The sequence below is a fragment of the Heterodontus francisci genome, chromosome 7 (assembly GCF_036365525.1).
Source record: "Heterodontus francisci isolate sHetFra1 chromosome 7, sHetFra1.hap1, whole genome shotgun sequence".
Lineage (NCBI taxonomy): Eukaryota > Metazoa > Chordata > Chondrichthyes > Heterodontiformes > Heterodontidae > Heterodontus > Heterodontus francisci.
The window spans coordinates 54,789,197-54,814,726 of NC_090377.1; the positions used below are offsets into that span (position 1 = coordinate 54,789,197).

The 25,530-nt window shown below is 41.5% G+C and overlaps 1 protein-coding gene and 1 long non-coding RNA gene across 4 annotated transcripts in view; one reads left to right on the plus strand and one right to left on the minus strand.

Moving 5' to 3' along the window:
* LOC137371996 (uncharacterized) lies at window positions 1-24,801 on the minus strand. The gene is made up of 3 exons (XR_010975329.1): window positions 24,444-24,801; window positions 16,837-17,000; window positions 1-34 (listed from the first exon to the last, which is right to left on the minus strand). It is a non-coding gene; the product is annotated as an uncharacterized lncRNA (long non-coding RNA).
* Window positions 23,915-25,530, plus strand: part of cobll1b (cordon-bleu WH2 repeat protein-like 1b) — a 235,779-nt gene continuing 234,163 nt past the window's right edge. For 2 of the 3 annotated variants that reach the window (XM_068035220.1, XM_068035221.1), the window contains exons 1-2: window positions 23,915-24,340; window positions 24,514-24,647. In XM_068035220.1, the coding sequence (XP_067891321.1) occupies window positions 24,598-24,647 (50 nt within the window). In that variant the 5' untranslated portion in view covers window positions 23,915-24,340; window positions 24,514-24,597. The remainder of the gene's footprint in view (window positions 24,341-24,513; window positions 24,648-25,530) is intronic. The other variant, XM_068035222.1, reaches the window with a different exon arrangement.

A 25,530-nucleotide genomic window follows, 5' to 3' on the forward strand; every position in this document is an offset into this window, starting at 1 on the left:
TTGGGTTATTATGAGGTTCCATGCACGTCCTTTTCTGGAATAAAAACAAATAAAATGAATGGCACTTTTTTTTATTACCACAAATAAATACTATTTAAAATCAGTGCAGGATGGAAAATGGCTGAGATCAGATTTGCTGCCTCCTAGATACCCTGTTTGCTTTTCTGCTCAACTGACTTGAACAGAAATAAAAATTGGACAAGATGTATAATGGGTGGATAATCAGTTCTTGCCCATTTTACACCCTGTTCTGCCCAGTATGCCCTACCATAATGCACTGATTTCAGAAAACAATTAAGCACTATATTAATCTACTGACAATGGAACCTGCTGCACTTTTACAATTTTTAAGAGGAGGCATTTTATAGCAATGTTGTAAACTCAAGTCTAACAACTAAATTGATGAAAAACAACTGAAAATGCAAGAAATAGACATCAGATTAGTCAACATCTTTGAAGAGAAGAAAGGTCATCATATTTCAGGTGGACTTACGCAAAGTGTTTTCCCTTAGGAACAAACCTACTGTACATTTCCATTATTTTCTGTGTAATTTCAGATTTCTAGCAGTTGCAGTTTTTCCCTTTATATTGACATTGCAAGTCTAATACTAATTGGTAAATCAGACTAAACTGTCATTTAAACATTATAATAAAATATATATTGCAGTAAGTTGATTTTTCACTTATAAACGAAGCTGTCATACTTAAGTATTCCATTAGAGTTTGACTTTGTATTTTCCTTGTGTGATTTAGCTATTGAACAAGTGGGATGAGAGCCAAACCACTGAGTTAGTAAGTACATGCGTCTGTCTCTCTATCACCTCTCCCACACATGCTCACTCCCATCTTGTCAGTATCAAACTTGAACAGTCCTAGCATGCTACATTTCAAATGTATATCATCTCAGTTAATTTCTTCTCCTTTCAACCCCCTCCACTAAAAATGAAAGTTCTAGGCGACAGATTAAATAGGAAACTTACCTTATCTTTGGTTTAAATTCATGTCTATTAATGGAGTTTCACCTGACATTCTGACACAGAAACATAACAGCATGTCCTTCCAGACTTTAACACAATGTTAGTTCTAAACCATTCTTCTTCTTCTTCTTCTTTGGCCTCCTTGTCTCGAGAGACAATGGGTAAGCGCCTGGAGGTAGTCAGTGGTTTGTGGAGTAGCGCCTGGAGTGGCTATAAAGGCCAATTCTAGAGTGACAGACTCTTCCACAGGTGCTGCAGAAAAATTTGTTTGTCGGGGCTGTTACACAGTTGGCTCTCCCCTTGCGCTTCTGTCTTTTTTCCTGCCAACTGCTAAGTCTCTTCGACTCGCCACACTTTAGTCCCGCCTTTATGGCTGCCCGCCAGCTCTGGCGATCGCTGGCAACTGACTCCCACGACTTGTGGTCAATGTCACAGGACTTCATGTCGCATTTGCAGACGTCTTTAAAGCGGAGACATGTACGGCCGGTGGGTCCGATACCAGTGGCGAGCTCACTGTACAATGTGTCTTTGGGGATCCTGCCATCTTCCATACGGCTCACATGGCCAAGCCAACTCAAGCGCCGCTGACTCAGTAGTGTGTATAAGCTGGGGATGTTGGCCGCCTCGAGGACTTCTGTGTTGGAGATAAACCATTAACTATCATATAAATAGTCGTTTGGTAGTACAGAACTTGAGAATTGCTGAAAATAAAGGCATGTTGTTGAAGCTTTTCATCTTGCAGTCATCAGGACAATATACAAGAATAACCAATGTAAGGGAAAACAGCAACCTATACTGCATGAGAAGAGAGTGCTGATTGGTTGGCAAGTGAACTCTGATTGGCAGAGGTGTTGCCATGGAGAATGCACCAATTTACAGTGACTGACAGTAACTGCCGAGCTTTGTTTGAAATTTAAACCAGGCAGCTTGACTCTGATTGGTCAAGGCATTGCCCTGAGGAATGAACCAGCAAATGCCTGTCACTTGTTTTGTTCAGCTGAAATAGACGCAATGTATGTACATGTTCTTTCTGTCTGCAAAGAACAGGGCCCTGTGAATTAATATATGTAGCTTCCAGAACATGCAAATGCACCACACTGCAAGCCCTACTGACAATCTTAAATTGGTTGTCAGCGTAATTCTTAGCATACTGTGGATTATCTAGCAAATGTTGTCCAATCGCAGAATCTAATGCTGAACACAGTGTTTTGAGTTTTGCAAGCACGGACTAGTTGGGTACGGCCTGTACCTTGCCCATTGTGAACAGTGGAAGGGACATGTTGTTTGATATGATCCACCAGTCTTTGGGATGCTATACCTATACTGGCATTGAAATTCATATATTACTCATTTGTGTGATAGGCAGGATGTCTTTTTGGCCTGACAGCAGCATAGCAGCAGTGTGAAATCAGAGTTCATTTGCCAATCCATCAGCACTTTCTTCTCATGCAGTATAAGTTGCTGTTTTCCCTTACATTGGTCATTCTTGCATATTGTCCTCATGAGTGCAAGACGAAAAGCTTCGACAACATGTCTTTATTTTCAACAATTTTCAACTATCATATACTTAGAAAGTTGAGAAGATTTATGAAATACTGTTGGTCATTTTGTGGAATTGATGAACATATGAGGTTGCAATGTCGGGAAGAGGCAAATATTGTTTCCATGTTTAAAAAGAAACCTTGGCAAAGCCATACCTGATAACTACTCAATAGTTAGCCTGATGTCAATAATCAGGAAACTAATTTAATCAATAATCAGAAACAAATTGGAAAAGCACTTGCAAAAAAATAACCTATTGAAAACCCACACTCTTTTCTACTATTGAAGATGTGACTTCCCAAAAACAGCATGTCAAAAAGTTGCATAACAAACTATTCTTATCTTAGCCTTTCATTACTGGCCTTTCATCACATCAAGAATAAACAGAAAGAGGAAGCTGACTGTTACATCTCGTGATTCTCAGAGCTTGTTCAATACTCACACTTTCGACACAGATACAGGAGCTTGTATTGAGTGTATTTTCTAACATCTCTCCATATGTGGCAGAATGATACAACGCATCTTTGGTACACAGGTTGTAGTGCAGTACTTAGTGATGTGGCATTGTAGAGATATATCTATACAAATGCTTAAACAATGTAGTCCCTAAGTCATTTTGACCAATATAACATTCCTCTCTAAAAACATCGCAATGCCTTTTGCTATGAACATTACTTTTTCAAACATTAATTGTTTTTCTTTGCTTTTGGCTAAACTGAAGACTATTTACAATGAACTTTTCCAATTAAACGCGTAATTCTAAACACTTTATTCATGATATCGTTCTGGTGGCAAGATATTGTGCCACCATTTTGTGGATTTGGTTGCTATCATCCCTATCTGCCGTGAGTTGGTGCACCATACTGACGGTATTATACGTGTTGCTCCTGGTGTTGTAGAAGTTGTGCTTGATGTTGATGATGTTGTGTCACTTACTGGCAATGTTGCTAATGTTGCTCTGCTTGCTGCTGATGTTGCTAATGTTGTGTCGCTTGTTGGCGATGTCGCTGACGACCTTCTCTGCTTTTCCAGTACTGGTGTAGGCTGAACATGGACTCTGTTCCTTCTCATGTGCTTATTGGTTTCAGTCTCGATGATGTCGGATCTTGGAGTCTCAGCTTTACCAACAACTTTTGTTGGGTTCCAGGTTTTCAAGATTGGATCGTGGATATGCACAATTTGTCCTCTCAATAACTCAGGCATGTATGTTGAAGTGCTGACTTTCTTATACCTGTGCATCAGTGATTTGTTGCCTTATTTCCTCATGGTCATTTGCGGGGGTCGGGGGGGGGTATCTTGCTTTGTAAAGTTGTCTGTATTTTCTGCCATTCTTTCGCTCTGCAGGCAATTTCATGTCAGCCTGGAGAGGTGTAGCTCGGAGTGACAGTAAGGCAAGGTTTGGGTCTTCCTTTGTCTTTCAGCATTTTATGAGGGTCCTCTTGACCATCTAGATGGTCTTTCTATAAAACTGTGTCCCCTTGGGTAATGCGGTTATGATGTTGAATGTATATTGTTCAAACTCCTTAAACTCTCTGGAGGTGAATTGGATTCCATTATCACATATGACCCTTTCCAGAATCCCTTGCTCGGCAAACAGGACTCATACTGTTGTGGTGATTGTTGTAGCTGTCAAATCTTTTACCTGTCTGATGAATGGGAACTTTGAATAATAATCTGCTAATATAAGATACCATTCCTGGTTAGTGTGAACAAGTCAGCTCCCACAGTATGCCATGGCTTAGGTGGTACCTCACTAGCCATCATCTCCTCTGTCGGCTGGTGCATTTCCTTACATCTAGCATACACTGAATGTGGATACCATTTTTTCAATGACTTGGTAGATGCCTATCCTGTACATAGCTGATCTGGCTGTAAGCTTACACTTCTCCACTCCCTATGTGGCCTTCATGCATCTTCTGGAGAAATTCTCTCTGCATCGTTTTGGGTATGATGATTCTGGATACAGCCAACAAAACACAGTCTTCTAGTGAGATGTCATCTCTGATTGACCAATACTACTGTATTACTGGTTGTGTTTGTTGCATCTTATTCAGCCATCCCTGAATCACTTGCTAAGACAGCATCTGTTAACTCTTCATCTTTACTGGTCTCATTTTTGATTTGATTCAATTTCAGTCATGTCACATTCACTAGGTGATGTATCTTTATACCTAGATCTTATATCTCGGGTTTCTCATGTGGTCACAGATGAGATAGGGTCTCCGCTAGCACCATTTCTCTTCCTAGGTTGTATTTGAGAGTGAAACTGTAACTCTGAAACCTCCAGAGTAACGTCTATAGCCTTGCTGGTGCTCTGCACTGATTTTTCTTGTAAATCTGTTCTAGTGGATGATGATCACTCTCCAAAGTGAATCTTCTTCCACTGAGAGAGGTATAGAATTTCTTGCATCCAATCACCACTGCCAAAAGTTCTCTTTCTATCTTGGCATATCTCATCTCAGCTGATGTTTGAGCTTTAGATGCGAAAGCTATCAGCTTTCCTTCTTGTACCAGGACCACCTCCATTCCTTTTGTAGAAGCATCTACTTGCATAGTGACAAGTTTCACTCTATTGCAGTATGAAAGATTTGCCTACTGGCATATTACTTCTTTGAGTTTACGGAAACTTTTCTCGTGACTCTGACCACTGATACTCAAGATCTTCTTTCATCAGCTCTCGTAAGTTTATTGTGTGCTCCGACATGTGAGGTATGAAAGAGCTCATGTACTGGATCAAGCCAAGAAAACTTCTCAGCTCGTGTCTCTCAGTATTTCCATCGCAGAGATAGCTGTGATTTTTTCAGAACTCAGCTTGACTCCATCAGGTGTGTACACCATTCTGAAGAATTGGTATTCTGTCACCTTTATAATCCATTTGTCTGCCTTCAGCTTGATCCCAGCATTTCTGTTTCTCTCTATGGTCTTTCTCATCTAAATCATAGATCTGGATATCATCAGCTATGTTGATTGCTCTTTTGCATCCCCTGTATGTCATCTATTTTCTGCTGGAATACAACCTGTCTCACTTTAAGGCCAAAAGGTAGATGCAGGAAGTTGTACCACCCAAAGGGTATATTGAATGTTGTGTGATGAAAACCCCACATGCCAAATGGAAAATATTAATTTCCTCATGTGGAACTTTGCCTGAGACTTTTCCTGGAAATTGTTACAAATAACTTTTAAAACAGAACAGCTAGCAGCCAAGATGGCCACGAACATTTGCATATGAAAGAACAAAAGGATCAGACTGGAGACAGACATGACTGACACAGCCTGGCCAGAACAATGGGGTGCTCTCTGATTCAATTATCTGAGATAGCCTTGTCAATGTTGGTCATCAAAAGCCATCGACACCCATTGACTTTGAAAGAGCAAACCCCCCCACCAAGTATGTCTGCGCAGCCTGAGGGGAGAGCCTTGAATTTCAGAGACCATTCCAGAAGATTCTCATTCAAACAGAAAGAGCTGGTCATATCATATGACTGTTTGGGTTATTCTAGAGATTGTGAGTGGTGACTCAGAAGGCAGACTGTAACCGTAAGTCATCAAGGGAACTGCAATCTTTCTCCTTTCTCCCTCTCGTCAGAAAGGTCTCAGAGAAGCCTCAGCTGCAATCTCTAAGCATTAAACCTACAGCCCAGCACAGCCAGCAACTGGGGGACAAGGATAAAACCTCTCTTTTGCCTTCTGGTACCTGAGAAGGAAGTTCAAACCATGCATGTGGCCCAGCAAGGACTTCAGGACTACAATTTCAACCAAGAACTCTGAAACTGAGATTCAGTATTTGAATTCCATTTACTACAGACTCCACTTCAACCGCCCAACTCTGTTTTTCCCTCTGCAATCTATTTGTGTGTGTGGCTCTTGTGTGAATGTGGGGCATGGATCTTAGCGTATTTTAGTAATTTTAACTGGTTTAGAGTGATAAGGTTAACAAACTTACAGCTTTCTTGTTTAAACGCAAGAAACCCTGTCTGATTGGTTAATCTGCAATTATATTAGAGGAACAGGAGCAAGTGCTCACTGAATTGGTAAGTTAAAACACTTTTTAAAAAGGTAAAGCCTGTTGCGGTCAAATCAGGGAAGCGGACAAAGGGGAGCCTGAGACCCCTCCTCACCTGGTCGTAATAGCTGTCAACAGCAAAACTTCCTTGTCAAGCTTCTCGTTCCAGTAGCCATTTCCGGCATTATGCTTGTTGAAAACCTTTGTCCCAGCTACTGTTGGCGTGATCTCTTTCAGTTTTGGAGTAGGGGAATGATTCCTCTTTATTACTTGATTAAGATCTTTGGGATCCAGGCAAATTTATAGACGTCCACTTGGCTTCTCTCTCACCACGATGGAATTTACCCAATTTGTAGGCTCTGTGACTCTGACAATCACTTTATTTTCTTCCATCTCTTTGAGTTCCCTTTCAAGCTTTCCTTTTAGCTCTATTGGTACTTTACGTGGTTTCTTCTCTGTGCCAATGGTGATGTGATACTCAAAATCTTTAAAGCAGCCAAAATCTCATCAAAATACTCTGGATACATTCCTTGCATCAGATTGGAGGGCTCTTTTCATTTGGTGTGCTACCTTCAACCTTCATTGATGCCTCCTCCATCTCATGGTTTACCAAGATCAGCTGCATCTATTCCCAACTGTTCAACCCCACGATAGCTGGACCATCTGTTTCAATGACATAGAACATACAGTTAATGTCTTTTCCTTTATGTGTCCCTCTGATTTGGTTCATTCCTGGCTGTCAAATTTTAGTTCCACTGTATGCTTTCAGCATGGCGTTACTTGGTTTCAAAGCACTTTTCTTTGGGTAACCATCTTTCAAATTTTCAGGAAAAATCTTCTGGTATAGTCGGAGTTGGATGGTGTTACTCTGTGCTCCAGTATCATGCTGCAGCTTCAGATTTATGGTTGTGGGCTTACCTCTCACCTGCTTCCTAATCTATATCATTATGTAAATTTATTTTCTTTGGGAGCTTCTGCATCCAGAAATTTCATGTAGCTCTATGGTTCCTATGTCTATTGTGTCCTCAAACTTCCTGACATCTTCCACAGTATGGATGTTTTGGCTTCCTTTATTTTGCATTTGCCCTGTTGCTCTGCCTCTGGTAATTCCTTTACCATCTACTTTCTTTGTCCTGCACATCATCTCCCAGTGATTGGGTTTTGCACAAGCTCTGCAGTTTGATCCATATGTGGGACATTTCTTTCTATGAGCTCATGTAGTGGTCCACATCTCTAACACATCTTTCTCTTCAGGTGTGAATTCCTTTGTTGCTGTTTCATTGTATCAACACTGTTTTCTTTCCCTTGAATTAACTGAAGGCTAGCTGTTTGGGTAATCAGCATCTTCATCTGTCTACTCATGGCTTCATGTGCTCTGGCAGTGTCTACAGGCTGTGATATTGTAAGCTTGTCCTTTCCAATTGAAGCTTTTTGTGCATCAGGATGTGCAGAACCCCAAACAAGCTGATCTACTATTCTTTCATCCGTGTCCTTGAATTTACATTTTCTGGCTACCTTTCTCAATCTTGTTGGTCTCTCAATTCATCATGGGCTGGAACTGCGCATGCATTATTGTGGCAGCAGCCATCTTGTTTTCTGCATGATTTATACTGGTTTTTTGTAGCACTAATTTGGGTGTTTTTCACAATGAAATTCAGCATTTACCTAGCTCATTGGGTTTGAGCTCTACTCACAAACACCTTGCAGCCACCATATTATGTCTTGTGGTTCCCAGACCCTCTCAAATAATCACACTTTAGACACAGATACTGGAGCTTGCATTAAGCATTCCTAAGTCATTTTGGATAATATAACAGTGACCTCTCTCCAAAAGAAAGGGGAAATTACTTGTTTATATAATTTATCATTGATTATTTGTCCATTATTGGTGTCAACTGTGCATTTTTAAAAAAGTTCTGTTTTGGATTTTATAGAGACTTCAGTTTTCAAAATGTATATATGCTTATCCGCTTTAAATTAATTTTCTATGATTTTCCACAGTATGTCACTTTAAATTGCAGTATAACATTATTAAATGCGACATTTAGCACTGTAGCATTGCTGTTAACCATTTCCTATTATTCACTCAGTGGTGAAGCTCTTTAGAAATATTCATAGTAACTTTCTTAAAGTCCCTGTTCCGATCAATGCATGTAGCATCTCTACATATAATGACTGAAAGTGTTGTGCATGTATCTTTAATAGAGGGTCCAGATGTTGGCATTGCAAAAATATTTCTAGGATATTTTATAACTTTTCATGCTGCAGTTATGTCATTCCAGCCAGTGTGGTCAACGTCATTGCAACTCAGAATATCCTGTGAGCTTGATGGGAACAAAATTGGTAAAGATAAAAAATGTCTGGTCATGTAAAGGGGTACAGGAGGTCATGCTGCACCAAACAGAATAAATTTTAACCCAAAACAAACCTTTAAAGTTTAATCCATAAATAAAATCACAAAGTAAAGCAAACTCATTTTCTTCAAATGCAAGTTAATTCTCTGATTATAGTAATTTCCAAATCTAAAGTGAAACTTCCAAGTTCACTTAGTTCACATCTATTTTATTTTTAAATGTCATCTTTATTTTCTCTTCAGATTTCAGGTAACTCCAATCATAGATAATACTGTATTTGTGATAGTCTTACATGTGGATATCATCTGAGATATAGGAACATAGGATTTAGGAGCAGGAGAAGTCCATTCGACCCTTCGAGCCTGCCTCGCCATTTGATAAGATCACAGCTGATCAGGTTACAGTGTCAACTCCACTTTCCTGTCTGACCCCATAACCCCTGACTCCCTTATGTATCAAAAACCTATCTAACTCAGCCTTGAATAAATTCAATGATCAGCCTCCACTGCTTTCTGGGAAAGAGAATGCCACAGACAAACAATCCCGAGAGAAAAAAAAATCTCATTATCTCCATCTTAAAAGGGAGACCTCTTATTCTTAAACTGTGTCCCCTAGTTCTAGTCTCCCCCACATGAGGAAACATCCTCCTGGTATCCACTCTATCAAGTCCCCTCAAGATCTCATATGTTCCAATAAGATCACCTTTCATTCTGCTAAACTCCAATGGGTATAGGCCCAACCTGTTCAACCTTTCTTCATAAGCCCTTCATCCCTGGAACTGGTCAACTGAACCTTCTCTGAACTGCTTCTAACACAATTCATCATTTTTCAAATAAGGAGGCCCAAGCTGTACACAGTGCTACAGATGATTTCTGGTCAACTCACCAGTACTTGAGGGATGTTGGAAGCATCTCCATATTAGCTAGTATGATCAAAGCAAAATACTGCGGATGCTGGAAATCTGAAATAAAAGCAAGAAATGCTGGAAATACTCAGCAGGTCTGGCAGCATCTGTGGAAAGAGAAGCAGAGTTAACGTTTTGGGTCAGTGACCCTTCTTTGGAACTGGCAAATATTAGAAATGTCAAAGGTTATAAGCAAATGAGGCGGGGGTGGGGCAAGAGATAACAAAGGAGAAGGTGTAGATTGGACAAGGCCACATAGCTGACCAAAAGGTCATGGAGCAAAGGCAAACAATATGTTAATGGTGTGTTGAAAGACAAAGCATTAGTGCAGATAGGGTGCAAATGGACTGAAGATTGAACAGCAGCAAGTACAAACATGAAAAAAAGCAGTGGGTAAGCAAACTGAACAAGCTAAGATGAAATGAAATAAACATACAAAAAAAAATTGTAAAAATTGTAATAAAGAAAAAATAACTAAAAGTAAAAGTAAAATGGGGGGCCCGTCATGCTCTGAAATTATTGAACTCAATGTTCAGTCCGGCAGGCCATAGTGTGCATAATCGGTAAATGAGATGCTGTTCCTCAAGCTTGCGTTGATGTTCACTGCCATTTCAACACTCCCCCCTGCTCTCATGCTCACATCTCTATCCTGGGCTTGCTGCAGTGTTCCAGTGAACATCAACGCAAGCTCGAGGAACAGCATCTCATTTACTGATTAGGCACAATACGGCCTGCCGGACTGAACATCGAGTTCAATAATTTCAGAGCATGACGGGCCCCCCATTTTACTTTTATTTTTAGTTATTTTTTCTTTTTTTACAGTTTTTACAATTTTTTTTTGTATGTTTATTTCATTTCATCTTAGTTTGTTCCGTTTGCTTACCCACTGCTTTTTTTTTTCATGTTTGTACTTGCTGCTGTTCAATATTCAGTCCGTTAACACCCTATCTGTACTAATGCTTTGTCTTTCAACACACCATTAACATATTGTTTGCCTTTGCTCCATGACCTTTTGGTCAGCTATGTGGCCTTGTCCAATCTACAACTTCTCCTTTGTCATCTCTTGCCCCACCCCGCCTCACTTGCTTATAACCTATGACATTTCTAATATTTGCCAGTTCCAAAGAAGGGTCACTGACCCGAAACGTTAACTCTGTTTCTCATTCCACAGATGCTGCCAGACCTGCTGAGTATTTCCAGCATTTCTTGTTTTTATTTTATATTAGCTAGTATGATCCTTGCTTGTATAATACTAATAAATTACATGTGTTCTCTACTAATATGTTTTTCAGATTTTCTAAGTATTCTGTTCTTTTCAGCTTGAACATTGGACATGTAAACTGGATTTAAATTTAAATTTGATTCTAATTTGAATCTGTAGCCCCAATTTCAAATATGTTGCCAGTTGGAATAATTTAAGAAGCTCTATAATCTTCCCTTAGGCTAAATATAACCTCTTTTCTTGGCACAACCCAACCAAGGTTGGCACATTTGTCCTTGGAAAACTTGAATATAAATGCAAATAATAATTAGATTTGAATTCTGATGCCCTTGCTGAGTGTTAAACTGTACAGCTGCCCAGTTATTCTTGAGATCTGCACTGAGGTACATTGTCATTGCAAAGTAGGTAGAGTTTCATATGAGCCCTACTTATACTAAAGTGTTCTCAATTATGTTACTGCATTGAAACTAGAGGAGTGTCTTGTTTTTTCAGTACTGCCATCCAGTCTCTTGATAAGCACAGAAAAAAAGCAAAAAGAAAAACCACTGTGCCTTCATAAGGGACGTCACAATAGGTCATTGTTGTCCAGCCAAGATGTTTTAAAGTCTCCTTTATTTTCTTAGCTTGCTATTTATACATTTAGCATAGTGCTCAAGAGTTTTCAATTTATAAATGGGAATAAGGATTTAATGGGGCATGCTATATTAACCTTCTGTTTTGCAGCATTTACAATTTTAGTACTTAGTGACAGGTCCCAAATGATAATGACCAAAAAAAAACACAAATATTTTATATTCTCAGACTGCTTGTCCAACAAATAATACTGAATGAGCAGAAATTTCCTTCAACTAAATATTGGGAGTAACAAAGCCATTGTCTTTGGACTTTCCATGAATTTCACTCCGTACCACTGACTTCATTCCTCTCCCCGGAAACTGAAACAGACTGTTTGCAAGATCAGTATCACATTTGACTCCAAGATGAGCTTCTGACCACATATCTGCACCATCATTAAGAACCATTTCTACCTCCGTAACATTACCCAACTCTGCCAATGCTTCAGCTCATCTGCTGCTGAAACCCTCATCCATGTCTTTATTACCTCTAGACTTGGCTATTTCAATGCACTCCTGGTCGGCCTCCCACATTCTACCCTCCATAAACTGTTCATGCAAAACTCTGCAGCCCACGTCCTAACTCGTACCAAGTCCTGTTCACCTAGCACCCCTGTGCTCATTGACCTACATTGGCTCCAGGTGAAGCAACACCTCAACTGTAAAATTCTCATCATTGTTTTCTAATCCTTCTGTGGCCTTGCCCCTCCCTATCTGTAATCTCCATCAGCCCCACAGCCCTCCGAGATATCTGCGCTCCTCCAATTATGGCCTTGTGAATTCCCAATTTTAAATTGCTCAACCATTGGCACTTCAGCTGCTCAGGTTCGAAGTTCTGGAACTCTCTCCGTAAACCTCTTAGCCTCTCTATCTCTCTTCTCTCCTTTAAGATGCTCCTTTAAACCTACCTCTTTGACCAACGTTTTGGTCATCTGCCCTAACAGCTCCTTATATGGCCTGGTGTCAAATTTTATTTGATAACACTCCTGCGAAGCACCTTGGGACATTTTACTGCGTTAAAGGCACTAAATAAATAAAGGTTGCTCTTATCATTCACCTCATACTCATTATTCAATGTCTTAGATGAAGGCATATAGAGGCATATATCTACAACACTATCTGAATCAAACAACACTAACTTGGGTATAGCAGTAAGTAGTATAGATTTTTAAAAACTCATTCATGGGATGTTGGCATCACTGGCAAGGCCAGCATTTATTCTTCATCCCTAATTGCTGTTGAGAAGGGGATGGTGAATGCCCTAGTTGAACTCCTGCAGTCTATGTGGCGTAGGTACACCCAGAGTGCTGTTAGGTAGGGCGTTCCAGGATATCTGAATTCCAGTGATGATGGAGAAATGGTGATATATTTCAAAGTCCGGCTGGTGCATGAATTGAAGGGGAATTTGCAGATGGTGGCATTCTCATGCACCTGCTGCCCTTTTTTTTTTTAGGTGGTACAAGTTGCGAGTTTGGAAGGTGCTGTTGAAGAAACCTTGGCGAGTTGCTGCAGTGCATCTCTTAGATGGTACACACTGCAGGCACTGTGCATCATTGGTGGAGGGAGTGAATGTTTATGGTGGTGGATGCGGTGCCAATCAAGAGGGCTGCTTTGTCCTGGATGGTGTTGAGCTTCTTGAGTGTTGCTGGAGCTGCACCCATCAAGGCAAGTGGAGAGTATTCCATCACACTCCTGACTTGTGCCTTGTAGATGGTGGACAGGCTTTGGGGAGTCAAGAGGTGAGCACAATACCAAGCCTCTGACCTGTTCTTATAGCCACAGTATTCATGTGGCTTGTCCAGTTAAGTTTCTGGTCAATGGTAACTCCAGTTTGTTGGTGGTGGGGCATTCAGTGATAGTAATGCCATTGAATATCAAGGGGAGGAGGTTAGATTCTCTCTTGTTGAAGATGGTCATTACCTGACACTTGTGTGGTGCAAATATTACTTGCCACTTATCAGCCCAAGCCTGAATGTTGCCCATGTCTTGTTGCAGGCAGGCATGAACTAATTCATTATCTGAGGAGTTGCAGATGGCACTGAACACTTGTGCAATCATCAGCAAACATCCCCACTTTTGACCTTACGATAGTCATTGATGAAACAGCTGAAAACTTTTGGGCCTAGGATAATACCTGAGGAATGAGATGAGAGAAGAAAGTTGCAAATGGACATTTATAGATTAAGTAAGTGGAAAAACTAATAACACATGAGGTGACATCTGGAATCTCCTCTAGTCGGAACCTGGTTCTTCTATCTCCTGATTGTACAGCAAGAAAGAAGAATAAAGATTGAATACATCCTTCAGACTAGTAGCCAAGCAAATTGAGGCCATTTGAAAACCATCACACAAATGCCATTGTTCAACCACCAGCAACATTCGTGTGCAACAATGATGGAAGAATGTATCTGAAGCCAAACTCATGCCCCACAGCTAATAATGAAACACATCTCCTAAGAAGAGAAACAATTCTAGTGTACAAGAACTTTGAGAACAATTTATGTATCCACCACCTTAACTGTCTTATGCCTCTCATACAATAGTAGCTACAAAATTTTCATCTCATACTCACTGACATCAGCCAAGTGTTTTAGTATAGAGCCTAAATTCAAATTGTGCACCTTTATGAATCTGCGAAGCAGAGGATATTGTCAGACCCAAATCCAGAAATGCCTTCATTCTTTCTACTGTTTTCTTTTGACAAGCAGAGCTGCTAACTTTTGCTGAGATTTTCCTTTACTGTTAGTAACAGACCAAAAGAGTCCTTAATTACAGACCACTTGAAATTTTATATAGTTTCTTTCACACAAAATGCATAGAGTCATAGAGAGATACAGCACCAAAACAGGCCCTTCGGCCCACTGAGTCTGTGCTGACCAACAACCACCCATTTATACTAATCCTACATTAATCCCACATTCCCTACCACATCCCCACCATTCTCCTACCACCTACCTACACTAGGTAGGCCAATTAACCTATCAACCCGCATGTCTTTGGCTGTGGGAGGAAACCGGAGCACCTGGCGGAAACCCACTTGGTCACAGGGAGAACTTGCAAACTCCGCATAGGCAGTACCCAGAATCGAACCCGGGACGCTGGAGCTGTGGGGCTGCGGTGCTAACCACTGCGCCACTATGCCGCATGTCCAAGCCTCAGCAAAACATTGACGGTTACAACAGCATCAGTAGACATGCTCAATACTGGTTTCCCTTTCATCAGACAGATATCAGCCTGGTCATTTTTTTTTTAAAGAGAAATTCACATGAACCTGCCAAAATAGCACAAAACAGGAAATGGTAGACAAGCTCAACAAATATATAATGGTCAGCACCCCCCCTATTGCAACAACTGTGTAATTTGTTGCAACAAATTGCAATTGGTTGAAGAACAGTCAAGTGGAAAAGGCAACAGTCCCTGCGCTACAGCAACAGTACTAATGGGAACATCACTGGAATTAATAGTACACTGGGTTCCTGCTGTAGTGTGGAACCCGTGTCCATCATGGACCTCAAAAATCATTTCAGAATGTATTTCAGAACATTGCTGAAATATAAATGCTCCACAAATGATTTAGAACCAGCTAATGAGATGGCAGCCTCGTGACTAATTAAGGTGCCAGTTTTCTCTATGTAAATACTAGTCAAACTTGCACTGATACCCATACAACGGTCAATGCAAAATCAAGTGTACTGAATCACGAAAGTGAAAAATCTTACCATCACTGAGAAGCTGAAAGTTATTGCCCAGATCAAGGAAAGTGCTGCACAAATATCCATTTCACAAAGAGCAAGGATTGTTGTATCAACGCTTTGTGGGTGACTTAAAGATGAAGAGAAGTTAAGAAGGGTATTGATGGAGATGGATAAAGGTGGCCAAGTAAGAAAAGCCTGAAATGCCAACAACACACCTCTCGACAAGGCCGTATAAACGTGGTTATCCCAGCTGAGAGTGTACCTGTATCCGATCCTGTTATTCAAGCTCAGGCTAAAACGTTTGCCCACCAAACGTCTGGAAATAGCAATGCCTCAGTTGAGTTTGGAGCCAACAAAGGATGGTTAGCAAGATTCAAGGACCGACATGGCATTTTGTAAGTTATTATAAGACGAGGCCCATGGACGAGCCAGCCACAAAATCACTTCCTGCTGAATTAAAGAGGGTTTTACACCAATGAGGATACACCGAGAAACAATTCAATATCTGCAATGAGATGGCCCTGTACTACAAAATGTTACCAGAGAAGACACTAGTGACAAGAAACGACACTAGCAAAATGATTTAAACAGATAACGACAAGGTTGACAGTCCAATAAAACTGGTCTACACAGGCTGACTCTGCCCAACATCAGCAAATTTGGCAAACTATGCTGCTTCCATTATCTAAACCTAAAATCACCACCATGCCAATACTCAAGTAGCACCAAAGCCTGGAACTTCATCAATTTTTGAAGACTGGTTCCATATGAATTCATAACAAAAGTCAGAAAACATCTCAGACAGAACAAACTGCCGAAGAAGGCCACCTTGCTGCTTGACAACTGCCCTGCAGACCCAACCCCAGAGAACCTGGTAACATGAGATGGGAATATCGAATGCAGCTACCTGCTGAAAAACATGTCAAAAATTCAACCCCCTGACCAAGGCATCATATCAACCTTCAAATGAAACTGCAGAAGAGAACTGATCAGGAGAATGGTGGACAGTAAGGACAATGCGACAACTCAGCTGAATAAACTTTCCCTTCCTAACAGCACTGTGGGTGTACCTACCAAGGACCATAGCGGTTCAAGAAGGCAGCTCACCACCACCTTCTCAAGGGCAATTAGGGATGGGCAATAAATTCTGGCCTAGCCAGTGACGCCCACATCCCACGAATGAATAAAAAAAAACTTCACATGTAAACGGGAATCCACATATGCAGCTGTGCCTGGCAAGAAGTGCTAATTAACTGTATCAAAAACTCCTGGAGATATGCCCTGGATGCTGCATTTGAGACAGAAACCTACAGCGATAACATGGAGGATTTCGAACACTTCACTGAAGAAGAAATACTTGAAAGTGAGAACAGCTTTACGGACTACAATGGATTTAATGCCTACAATCTAAACAACACCAGGTCCATACTTGGAGCCGAATTAGATCCTGACAACATCAATGCACGGCTGAATGTCGATGCCAAGAAGCTACCAATGAGATGATGACAGATGATCAAATACTGACCACTGTAACAGATCCAAACCCTCAAGATGTCCAGCAAGCTGATGATGACGACAGCGCCGAGACCGAGCCACTGCCATTATCCCATACAGGCATCCTCCACCTAGAAGAGTCGTCGAGATGGTTGGAAGCCAACGAAAAGTCAACTGCATCGGAATATCCTACATCTAGCAACGGTAGAGTTAGGAGTAAATGTGAAAAGTTAAAAATTACTGATTTCATTGACACGCATTCATCCATGCAATAAATACCAATTCTACATATATATTCACATTTCTGTTACCAGGAGAAATAAAATTTAATTTATTTGAATTGATTGTCTTCACTTTGTTTATTATTCTGGCTACTGGCTTGGTGCTTTTGAAAGGACCTCGTTAGAACGTGGTCTCACCTATTATGCAGTCGCATGATGTGGACCACATTATAGCAAGGTCCCAGTGTATTTCAAGCTCATTTTCTTGCCTTCTGACCACTAGATTGGACTCAAATGATGCAGCTTGGATCAGGAAGAATCAATGTTAAAATAAAACTAAGCAAAATTGAAGGTAAAGATTTAAGCGGTTCACCAGCATCAGTCTGGAATTTATGACAGGGTTTGGTTCAGCGTTTATTGTTTCAGCCTACCTTTTAAGAGATTGCACAACTTACATTCATATTGTAAACTGTTTAACCTTGAGAATAACTTTCCTATCAAGCTAAATAATATTGTTTACTTTTGTAAACAGAAGTAGAGTCAGAAATAAAATAATAACAGATACTTTGAAAATATAACATGAACCTAGGGATAGCCACAACTCTGAAATAGTGCTCATGCTCTGCTTTGCAGTCTCAGTCCAGGCACTGTAAATACACTGCAACCTGTCAAGCTGCAAATTAAAATGAAGAGTGAAAGAAAGTGAGAGAGAAACAGAGTTAATGGAGGTAACTTTAACACCCAAGAATGGGTGAGCTTGTGTCAAGTGAGAAATTAAAGTTTAAGATATTTCGAACTTACCTCAACCCACCCAATGCTGGGTTTAACAGAGGTGGTATGGGGTGGTATGGAATGGAGTAGGGCGGGGGATATTGATCAATCCTCCAAATAGAGGCAAAAAGGCCTGGATCCTTAAGGTAAGTGTATTTACAGTCATGTTTGTGAGCCTGGAGGAGCAAGAATGCTTTACTCAGGCCCAACAACCTTAACTGTTTCCAGCTCAATGATCACCAATTTCCTCCATAATCTCCCTACACTTCCACACTCTCTTCCATGACCAAGAGATGGGTCCATCTCATAAGTGATTATAGCAGAATAGCAGAGTGGGGAGGGAAGCATCGAAAATCTGACAAAGAAGGCTCTTGTGGCCTGGGAATGTGGTGGAAAACAGGCCGGTAGACCCCAGGGATATAGACCACTCCACCGGCCATGCACTGATATGAGATTCTCACACCAAGCACTAGCCTACTCTTCCTCCACTCCCAGCAGATCTGGTGCAGCAATCCTCCATTACCAGCACCTGTTGTCCAAGAGAAAATGGGAGCAATGGTTAATATCGAAAGTTGTTATACTCAATGTTGAAACTGGGAGAATGTAAAGTTCCCAGTGGAAAAATGAGTGCTGTTCCTTGAGCTTCATTGGAACATTGTAGGAGGCCAAGGACAGAAAGGTCAGAGTGGAAGTGGGAGTTCTTTACTTATTTATCAGCTACAGCAAACCACAGACAGTTAAGTTCAAACAAACTAAAAACAAATGAACAGTTAGTTGTAAATGCTGGAAAGTTTAAACTTTTTAAACACCATTTCTACCTTTAAGATATTTGACACTTTCTACCTCCCATGCTTGGCTTTCTTTCTCATAGCTACACAATCTTAACATGGTCTGTATTTCAGCTCTCTCTCTAAGAGCATAGCAATTCCACAATGTCTACAACTTTGTAATTGAGCTGTTAATGAAATATAGCTGAAGTTCTAATCTGCAACCTGACTTGTAACTGACCTGTGTATTCATTTAGACAGTAAAGAGCAATTGTACTTTCCAGCCTTAAAAAGGCATATATCCTTCCCACCATTTTTTTTATTGATTCATGGGATGTGGGCATCACTGGCTAGGCCAGCATTTATTGTCCATCCCTAATTGCCCTTGCTAGGCCATTTAAGAGTCTAGTCACATGCAGGGCAGACCAGGTAAGGATGGCAGATTTTCTTCCCTAAAGGACATTATTGAACCTGATGGGCTTTTACAACAATTAACAATGGTCGCCATTAAGCTAGCTTTTTATTTTAAACTCCAGATTTATTAATTGAATTCAAATTTAACCATCTGCTATGGTTGGATTCAAATTCATGTCCCCAGAGCACTTAACTTGACCTCTGGATTGCTAGTCCAATGATATTACCACTACGCCACTGCCTCTCTCAGGCATGTTGGTGTTAATATGATTTGCACGCTGTACACATAGGATGGTTTCAAGGAAAGCATTGCAGCCACCATGTAACGAGTGATGCCTGAGCCATAATAGTGAATATTCGACTGTGGCGATATCAAGATGTTCTCACCTGAGGTCCATATATATGTAATTTTCTGCAGTAGTACTGCACAACCCTGGCAATTACATCATGGGGTCTGGCAGCTGAGATCCCAGCTGCTGCAAGTTTGAGATTCTTTTTAGTTTGTTCATAAGAAAAATATTGATTCCAATTTACTCACACAATGATTCTCCTTGAAGATTTTGACTATGAAGTTATAAACAAATACCTGAAACTGGATTGAAGCACAGAGAAAGATAATAGGCAATTGCACCTTAATTTATTTATAGATACAGCACTGAAACAGGCCCTTCGGCCCACCGAGTCTGTGCCGACCAACAACCACCCATTTATACTAATATTACAGTAATCCCATATTCCCTACCACCTACCTATACTAGGAGCAATTTACAACGGACAATTTACCTGCAAGTCTTTTTGGCTGTGGGAGGAAACCGGAGCACCTGACGAAAACCCACGCGGTCACAGGGAGAACTTGCAAACGCCGCACAGGCAGTACCCAGAATCGAACCCGGGTCCCTGGAGCTGTGAGGCTGCAGTGCTAACCACTGCACCACTGTGTAACACAGTACAAAATACACAGTGAGTACCTGTGCCTGCCTGAAAGAGCTGATATCCTTAGCATGCTGTAAATGGCTGCTTTGTCAATGACAAAATGGTAATGGCAAATGGTTTGGGCTATTTGCCAACCCGGTCAGTGACAAAAATTGAAATTACTTTACTGAAATTCCTGCAGGGTCTACTTGATCTCTGCCAGATAATAGATTTTAATTTATTTTGTTCATGTTTGGTACTCAAAAATCCACACTAACTTTAGCATTGCAACATCCTGCTTTGCTGAAATGATAATGTTGATGTGTAAACAGAAATTTCAAGAAGCTGCGGATTTGAAACCACAAGTATTTCCCTGATTACATTGGGTATTTGTCCCTTAAGTAGAGGCCCAGTGACAGAATGATCAGCTGACATAGGCAGTTTCCATTATAAATATGAACACAGGAATTTATAATGTAAATATAAAACATAAGGACAGAATTATGCCTTATTAATGGAAGCTGAATTACATCTGCATGCTATGGTCCTATTATCCTACATCCTTTAACTTTGCTTTACCTTCTTTACTCCCTGCTTATACCGGAAGAGATGACTAGAAATACATTAAATTTGCTGGGCTAGTATTTAGTCCAACTGTTTTTTGGGCATAGGAGTCACGATTCACGTCCTGCCTGTGCCCATTGCTGTGGAGATAAGCAACATACATACTTGGTGCTGCCGCTTCATTTACTTGATTGTAGTGTCAGTCTGAGCATTGTTGGCTGCCAGAGAACTCAGTAGAGGGCTGAGCAGTGTTTGCAGAGAGCACGTAGTGCAAAAGCCTGTCCCTCTCAAGGAGAAGCTACAATAAACTACAGAAGCCTCTGCTGAAGATCAGTTCTGCAATTCTAAACAAGGAAAGTAGAACACCAGGGCACAGAGAGGGCTCCCAGGTTCATGGATGTGGTGCTGGAGGTCTTAGTTGTGGAGGTGGATGGAAGGAGCCAGACAATTTTTCTGCAGGGAGGCAGGAGCCCCTTAAAGACCACCCTCAAATTGAAATGAAAGCAGGGGGCCAGGGAGGACAATTCCTGGAGTATGGCCCCGAGGACCTGGCAGCATTGCCAAAAGAAGAGTCATGACCTCACATGGGCAGTCAAGGACAGTGAATGCATTTTCATATGACATCTTCTACCCACTGCTCCACCAGTCTCTTAATGCTGTTCAATGCACTACACCCTCATCACTCACCCATCAGCAGTCCCTGCACTCAGGACTCAGGCATAACATCCAGTTACTTCACCTTACCCTTGCACACATTCTAATGATGCCAGCCTCAAATTCAGATCCTGCTGCTTCCACTTACCTCCAGCTACTCAGCTGTGGCAGGCACCTTCCCCATTCTGATTTCCTGCTCTTATACACCCATGAACTGCTGCCTGTCCAGCCACAGCACACCCAGGAGGAAGAGAGCGGGAGCAACAGCAAAGCACTGATGAAGAGGCCCCATCATCTGAAACATGCAGCCAACAGCTGCACGTACCTTAGATGCAAGTAAAGAATTGCGATCTGCATGTCATGTGTCACTGGGCACAAACGGGCTGCAGCCAGGCCAGGGAGAAAGGATAGTTAGTGAGGGCAAGGTCGCAGCCGAGTTCTGCTACAGGAGATTCAAATGAAGACTTCAATGGGGTGGCATATAGGAGAACGTTGATGAGGATGCACATTGAGATGTTGTGCATTGGCTGGCCTGCTTGACAGCCTCCTGTCAGTGTGACGGAGCATGGAGGAGTTCAACTCCAACTTGGCAGAGGGCATTACACAGAGCTTGCCCTCTCCACAATCTATGCTCTAGCTTCCTGTCAGGCTGCAGATGCAGGGGCCACTGCAACTGCAGCCCCCATACCTTTTGCACTCTTTTTGTGGACAGGTCAGCAAATCCTCTGCTCTCCCTGTGATGATGCAGCAACATTCCCTGCAAGGAACTACCACAACCCCTGCAAAATTACTCCACAGTACTTCCAGGGACTTTGCAAAAGCATATGTTATTCTAAATTACCTTACCTGCAAATTGGATGTCTAGCCCTTTAAATAACGCTAATGCTGGGCCCCTCATGCAGCTCAACGCATGTTCTTTGCTGAATGACAAGCGAGTACTATGAATGAACCTGTGTCGTCCAAGTTCAAAAATAGAGTGTCAAATCAGCTGAGTGACATCATGACAGCACCAGCTCGGAGGCTTCCAGTGCACACAGGCCTTGTCCCCACGAGTGCCCTTCCCAGCATGGAGTGCCACGTGGCAAGGCTGGAGGCATCATGTGACCCACTCAAAGTGCCTCCGGCTTCCGTGGCACTGCCTTCAGTGGCTCTATGGATCCAAATTTTGCATCTGCAAAGCAAAGTATCAACAGGCCTGACACAGATTCACACCTGCAGTTGCACCCTTCTACTATTAGGCAGATATTAAGCTCTGGAAGCTGCACATCCCCATACCAAGCGAATCACTGTAGCATTGTGAGGCAGTGGCATAGTATGGTTGGCATCCTTCCAACTATAAAAGATGATGGACACGCAGCAACCAATCCATTTCGGTGGGGTGTCTTCTCTTGGTGCACTTTTGCTGACAGCTGTGAAGGCCAATCCTTGAGATGCAGGTTCTGCCATGAGTGAGGCAATGGCATAGACAGGGGTCCTTTTCAGGGTAAATAAAAGCAAAATACTGTAGATGCTGGAAATCTGAAATAAAAACAAGAAATGCTGGAAATACTCAGCAGGTCTGGCAGCATCTGTGGGGAGAGAAACAGAGTTAACGTTTCAGGTCAGTGACCCTTCATCAGAACCTTCTTTTCAGGGGGTCTTTGGATATGAGCTTGTCCAGACTAAAGAAAATTACTTCAAAAGGTCTACAGTTCAAATCGGAATTTCACAATAAGATTTAATGGAAGCATTACTTCCATTAATCTAACAATTCAAATAAAGTAAAATGAAAAGAAAAAAAAAGTTTTGTTGGTCAAAAACTCTACGAAGGCCAAGCACCGGTGTGTCTCTGCTGCCTGAAGAATTTTGCTGCTGTTCACGGCAAAATCCTGCATTACGAATATTTAGATATGCAAACCCATCTAATCGGTTTTCAGTGGTCAAATTGCAGAACTGACTGGCTCTGGAAGAACATGCGTTTTATCGAATGATCAACGGCACATTCTTTCGAAAGAAGGAGCGGCCTGATAAAGAAAAAATGCATAGAAATTCAGGGGTTATTTGAACACCTTGAAGAACCCCTCCTCCGCCTAAACCACAGCTTTAAAGACAAAAGAAAATCATCTCTCCAACTTTCCGTGAGCAAAGCCACGGGAGTTATGTTATATGTTCATACTTTGCTGCATGTTCACCTTGATATAAAGCATGGGAACGGTCACCTATAACATTGTGTGTTAAAATGATCATTTTCACCCAGAGCTTCCAGAATGTATTTTTCAATTAGCTCGGAGAAAGTAGAAACGGAAATCGCAGCACTACAGGAATGGTGTAGATTTTTTTATAATATGTGGAATTTGACTGTTCAGATCAAACACTACCAATAAAACGGGACGGAAGTTTTATATACGGACGCTGTTCGTAAAAAAAGTAGTTCCCTAATTTTAAGGGGGCCACAACCCGCAGTGAATATGGTCAAAACCTCGGCTGATTCTCGCCGGTTGCTGGAGAAGGGAGAAATGCTACTCTGCGCAAATCCAATTCCACATAAACGTCACAAACAAGTTGTGTTTGAATTCTGAGTTAAAATATTGGCCATTTTAAACCTTAGGATTAAGTGTAAATCAAAATGCAAAACATGCATTTCGAGATATTTGGCAAGTCGAATGCCCTGGGGGAGCCCTTCTCATTGCTGCCTAGAACACCCTATTTTTTTGACCAGTACACCCAAATACTATTGGCAGGGTCCGGCTCTGCTTTAATCGCAGGTGGAAGCAGGGGAGCTCCAATCCTTGTAACAAACTTCTCTCTCGTGCATCCTAGTGGCAGGAATTGAAAAGCGCAGCTCCAGCCTGCAGAAACTTCAACCAGGAAAACGAAACGAGTTTTGTACAGATATATGCAAATACCCCTTTTCCCAATGAGTGGCTTTGGATCGTGTGCAGTGTATACAGTCTGTCTAAGGCAGCGTTAAGGAAGCAGGGGGTGGGGTAGGGGAATGCTGAAGTTTTCGTGTCCGGGATCGACCCGACAGCCTGGAAAATTTGATTAGGAGTGGGCAAGTTTTCGCACATGTCATGGCTTGAAAATGTTTGTGTTTGCGAAAGCAGAGTGTGAGCGACTGGCGCCGCGCTGAAGCTGAGACATTTGCTCCAGTGCTGTGGAGAGTGCGGGAGAAGCCGGGCCGGATCGGTAGCGATACGAGCAAAGAGAGAGAGGTCCCCACAACACCAACTAAATCCTTCAGCAGACTGAGGTATGTGAGGGAAGGAGCCCGGGGGGTGGTGAGTGGAGGGGAAACACATTTCAAATTTACAGATCCAGCTTTCTGCTGTGTGCGATGCCATATGTCGCAATACCTGAATTCATTTATGGTTACATCGCACGGTCTTCAAAATTGTCTCGTTCCTTGCTTTATTTCCTTTACAGTTGAACAAAAAAAACTTCTCGCTGACGAGAACTTTCCGAGGCTGCAGAAGAACTGCTGTAGAACTTGCCCGTGTACTTACAGCGATGGAAATCCAAGTATCAGAGTCCGGGACCGCAGCTTTGCCTACTTCAGGGTGAGTATTACACCGAACTTAGTCACGGACGTTGAGCAGTTGCAATCCACCAAATCCAGTTGTCATTAAATGTTTCTTTTTAAATTAGAGACTTTGGCTTTCATAATACACTCATTTTTTCCCTCTTCTATAATTTCTTTCATGGAGACACAGGAAAATATGGCACTAAAAAGCCACCTGGCTCCTTAATTCCGTCCACAGAACAGGGACATGCATATTACAAAAATCTATGATAAAGGGGCATGAGAGAAAATGAGCAAAGTCATAAAGGGCAATAAAAGGTTTCTTTAAAGGTGCATCGTACTCGTAGTCAGGCCAATAAGAAAAACACGCAAACTTGCGGAAGGGAGTTGAACAAATGGCAAAAAAAAGTACTGAATGTGTACTTAATCTTGATTTTCATAGACGGGGATAGAACAACGTTAGAAAGACAACTCACACCCATGGCGCTGGGTTTAGATTAATAATTTAGGCTATAATTTAAGAAATCATGTTACTATTATAAATTACTCATTTAACAATACAAGAGTAACTACACCTCAAAAATACTTAATTGGTTGTAAAATGTGTGTGTGCCCTGAGGTCATGACAGGTGCTATATAAATGGAAGTATTTCTTTTAAGTAGTTAAATCACCAAAGACCTGGTGTTTTATAACTGATGCTCTTAAGGGAATGTAGAGAAGTAATAGCAAAGGCTGTTATGAAGATTTGCCAAAATTCTGCAAAAAAAAAATTGTGTCTGAGAATTCTTTCTTTTCTTTTGGGCCTCCTTATCTCGAGAGACAATGGATACGCGCCTGGAGGTGGTCAGTGGTTTGTGAAGCAGCGCCTGGAGTGGCTATAATTGTTAATTGGTTGTAACACTATGGAGTGTCTGAGAAT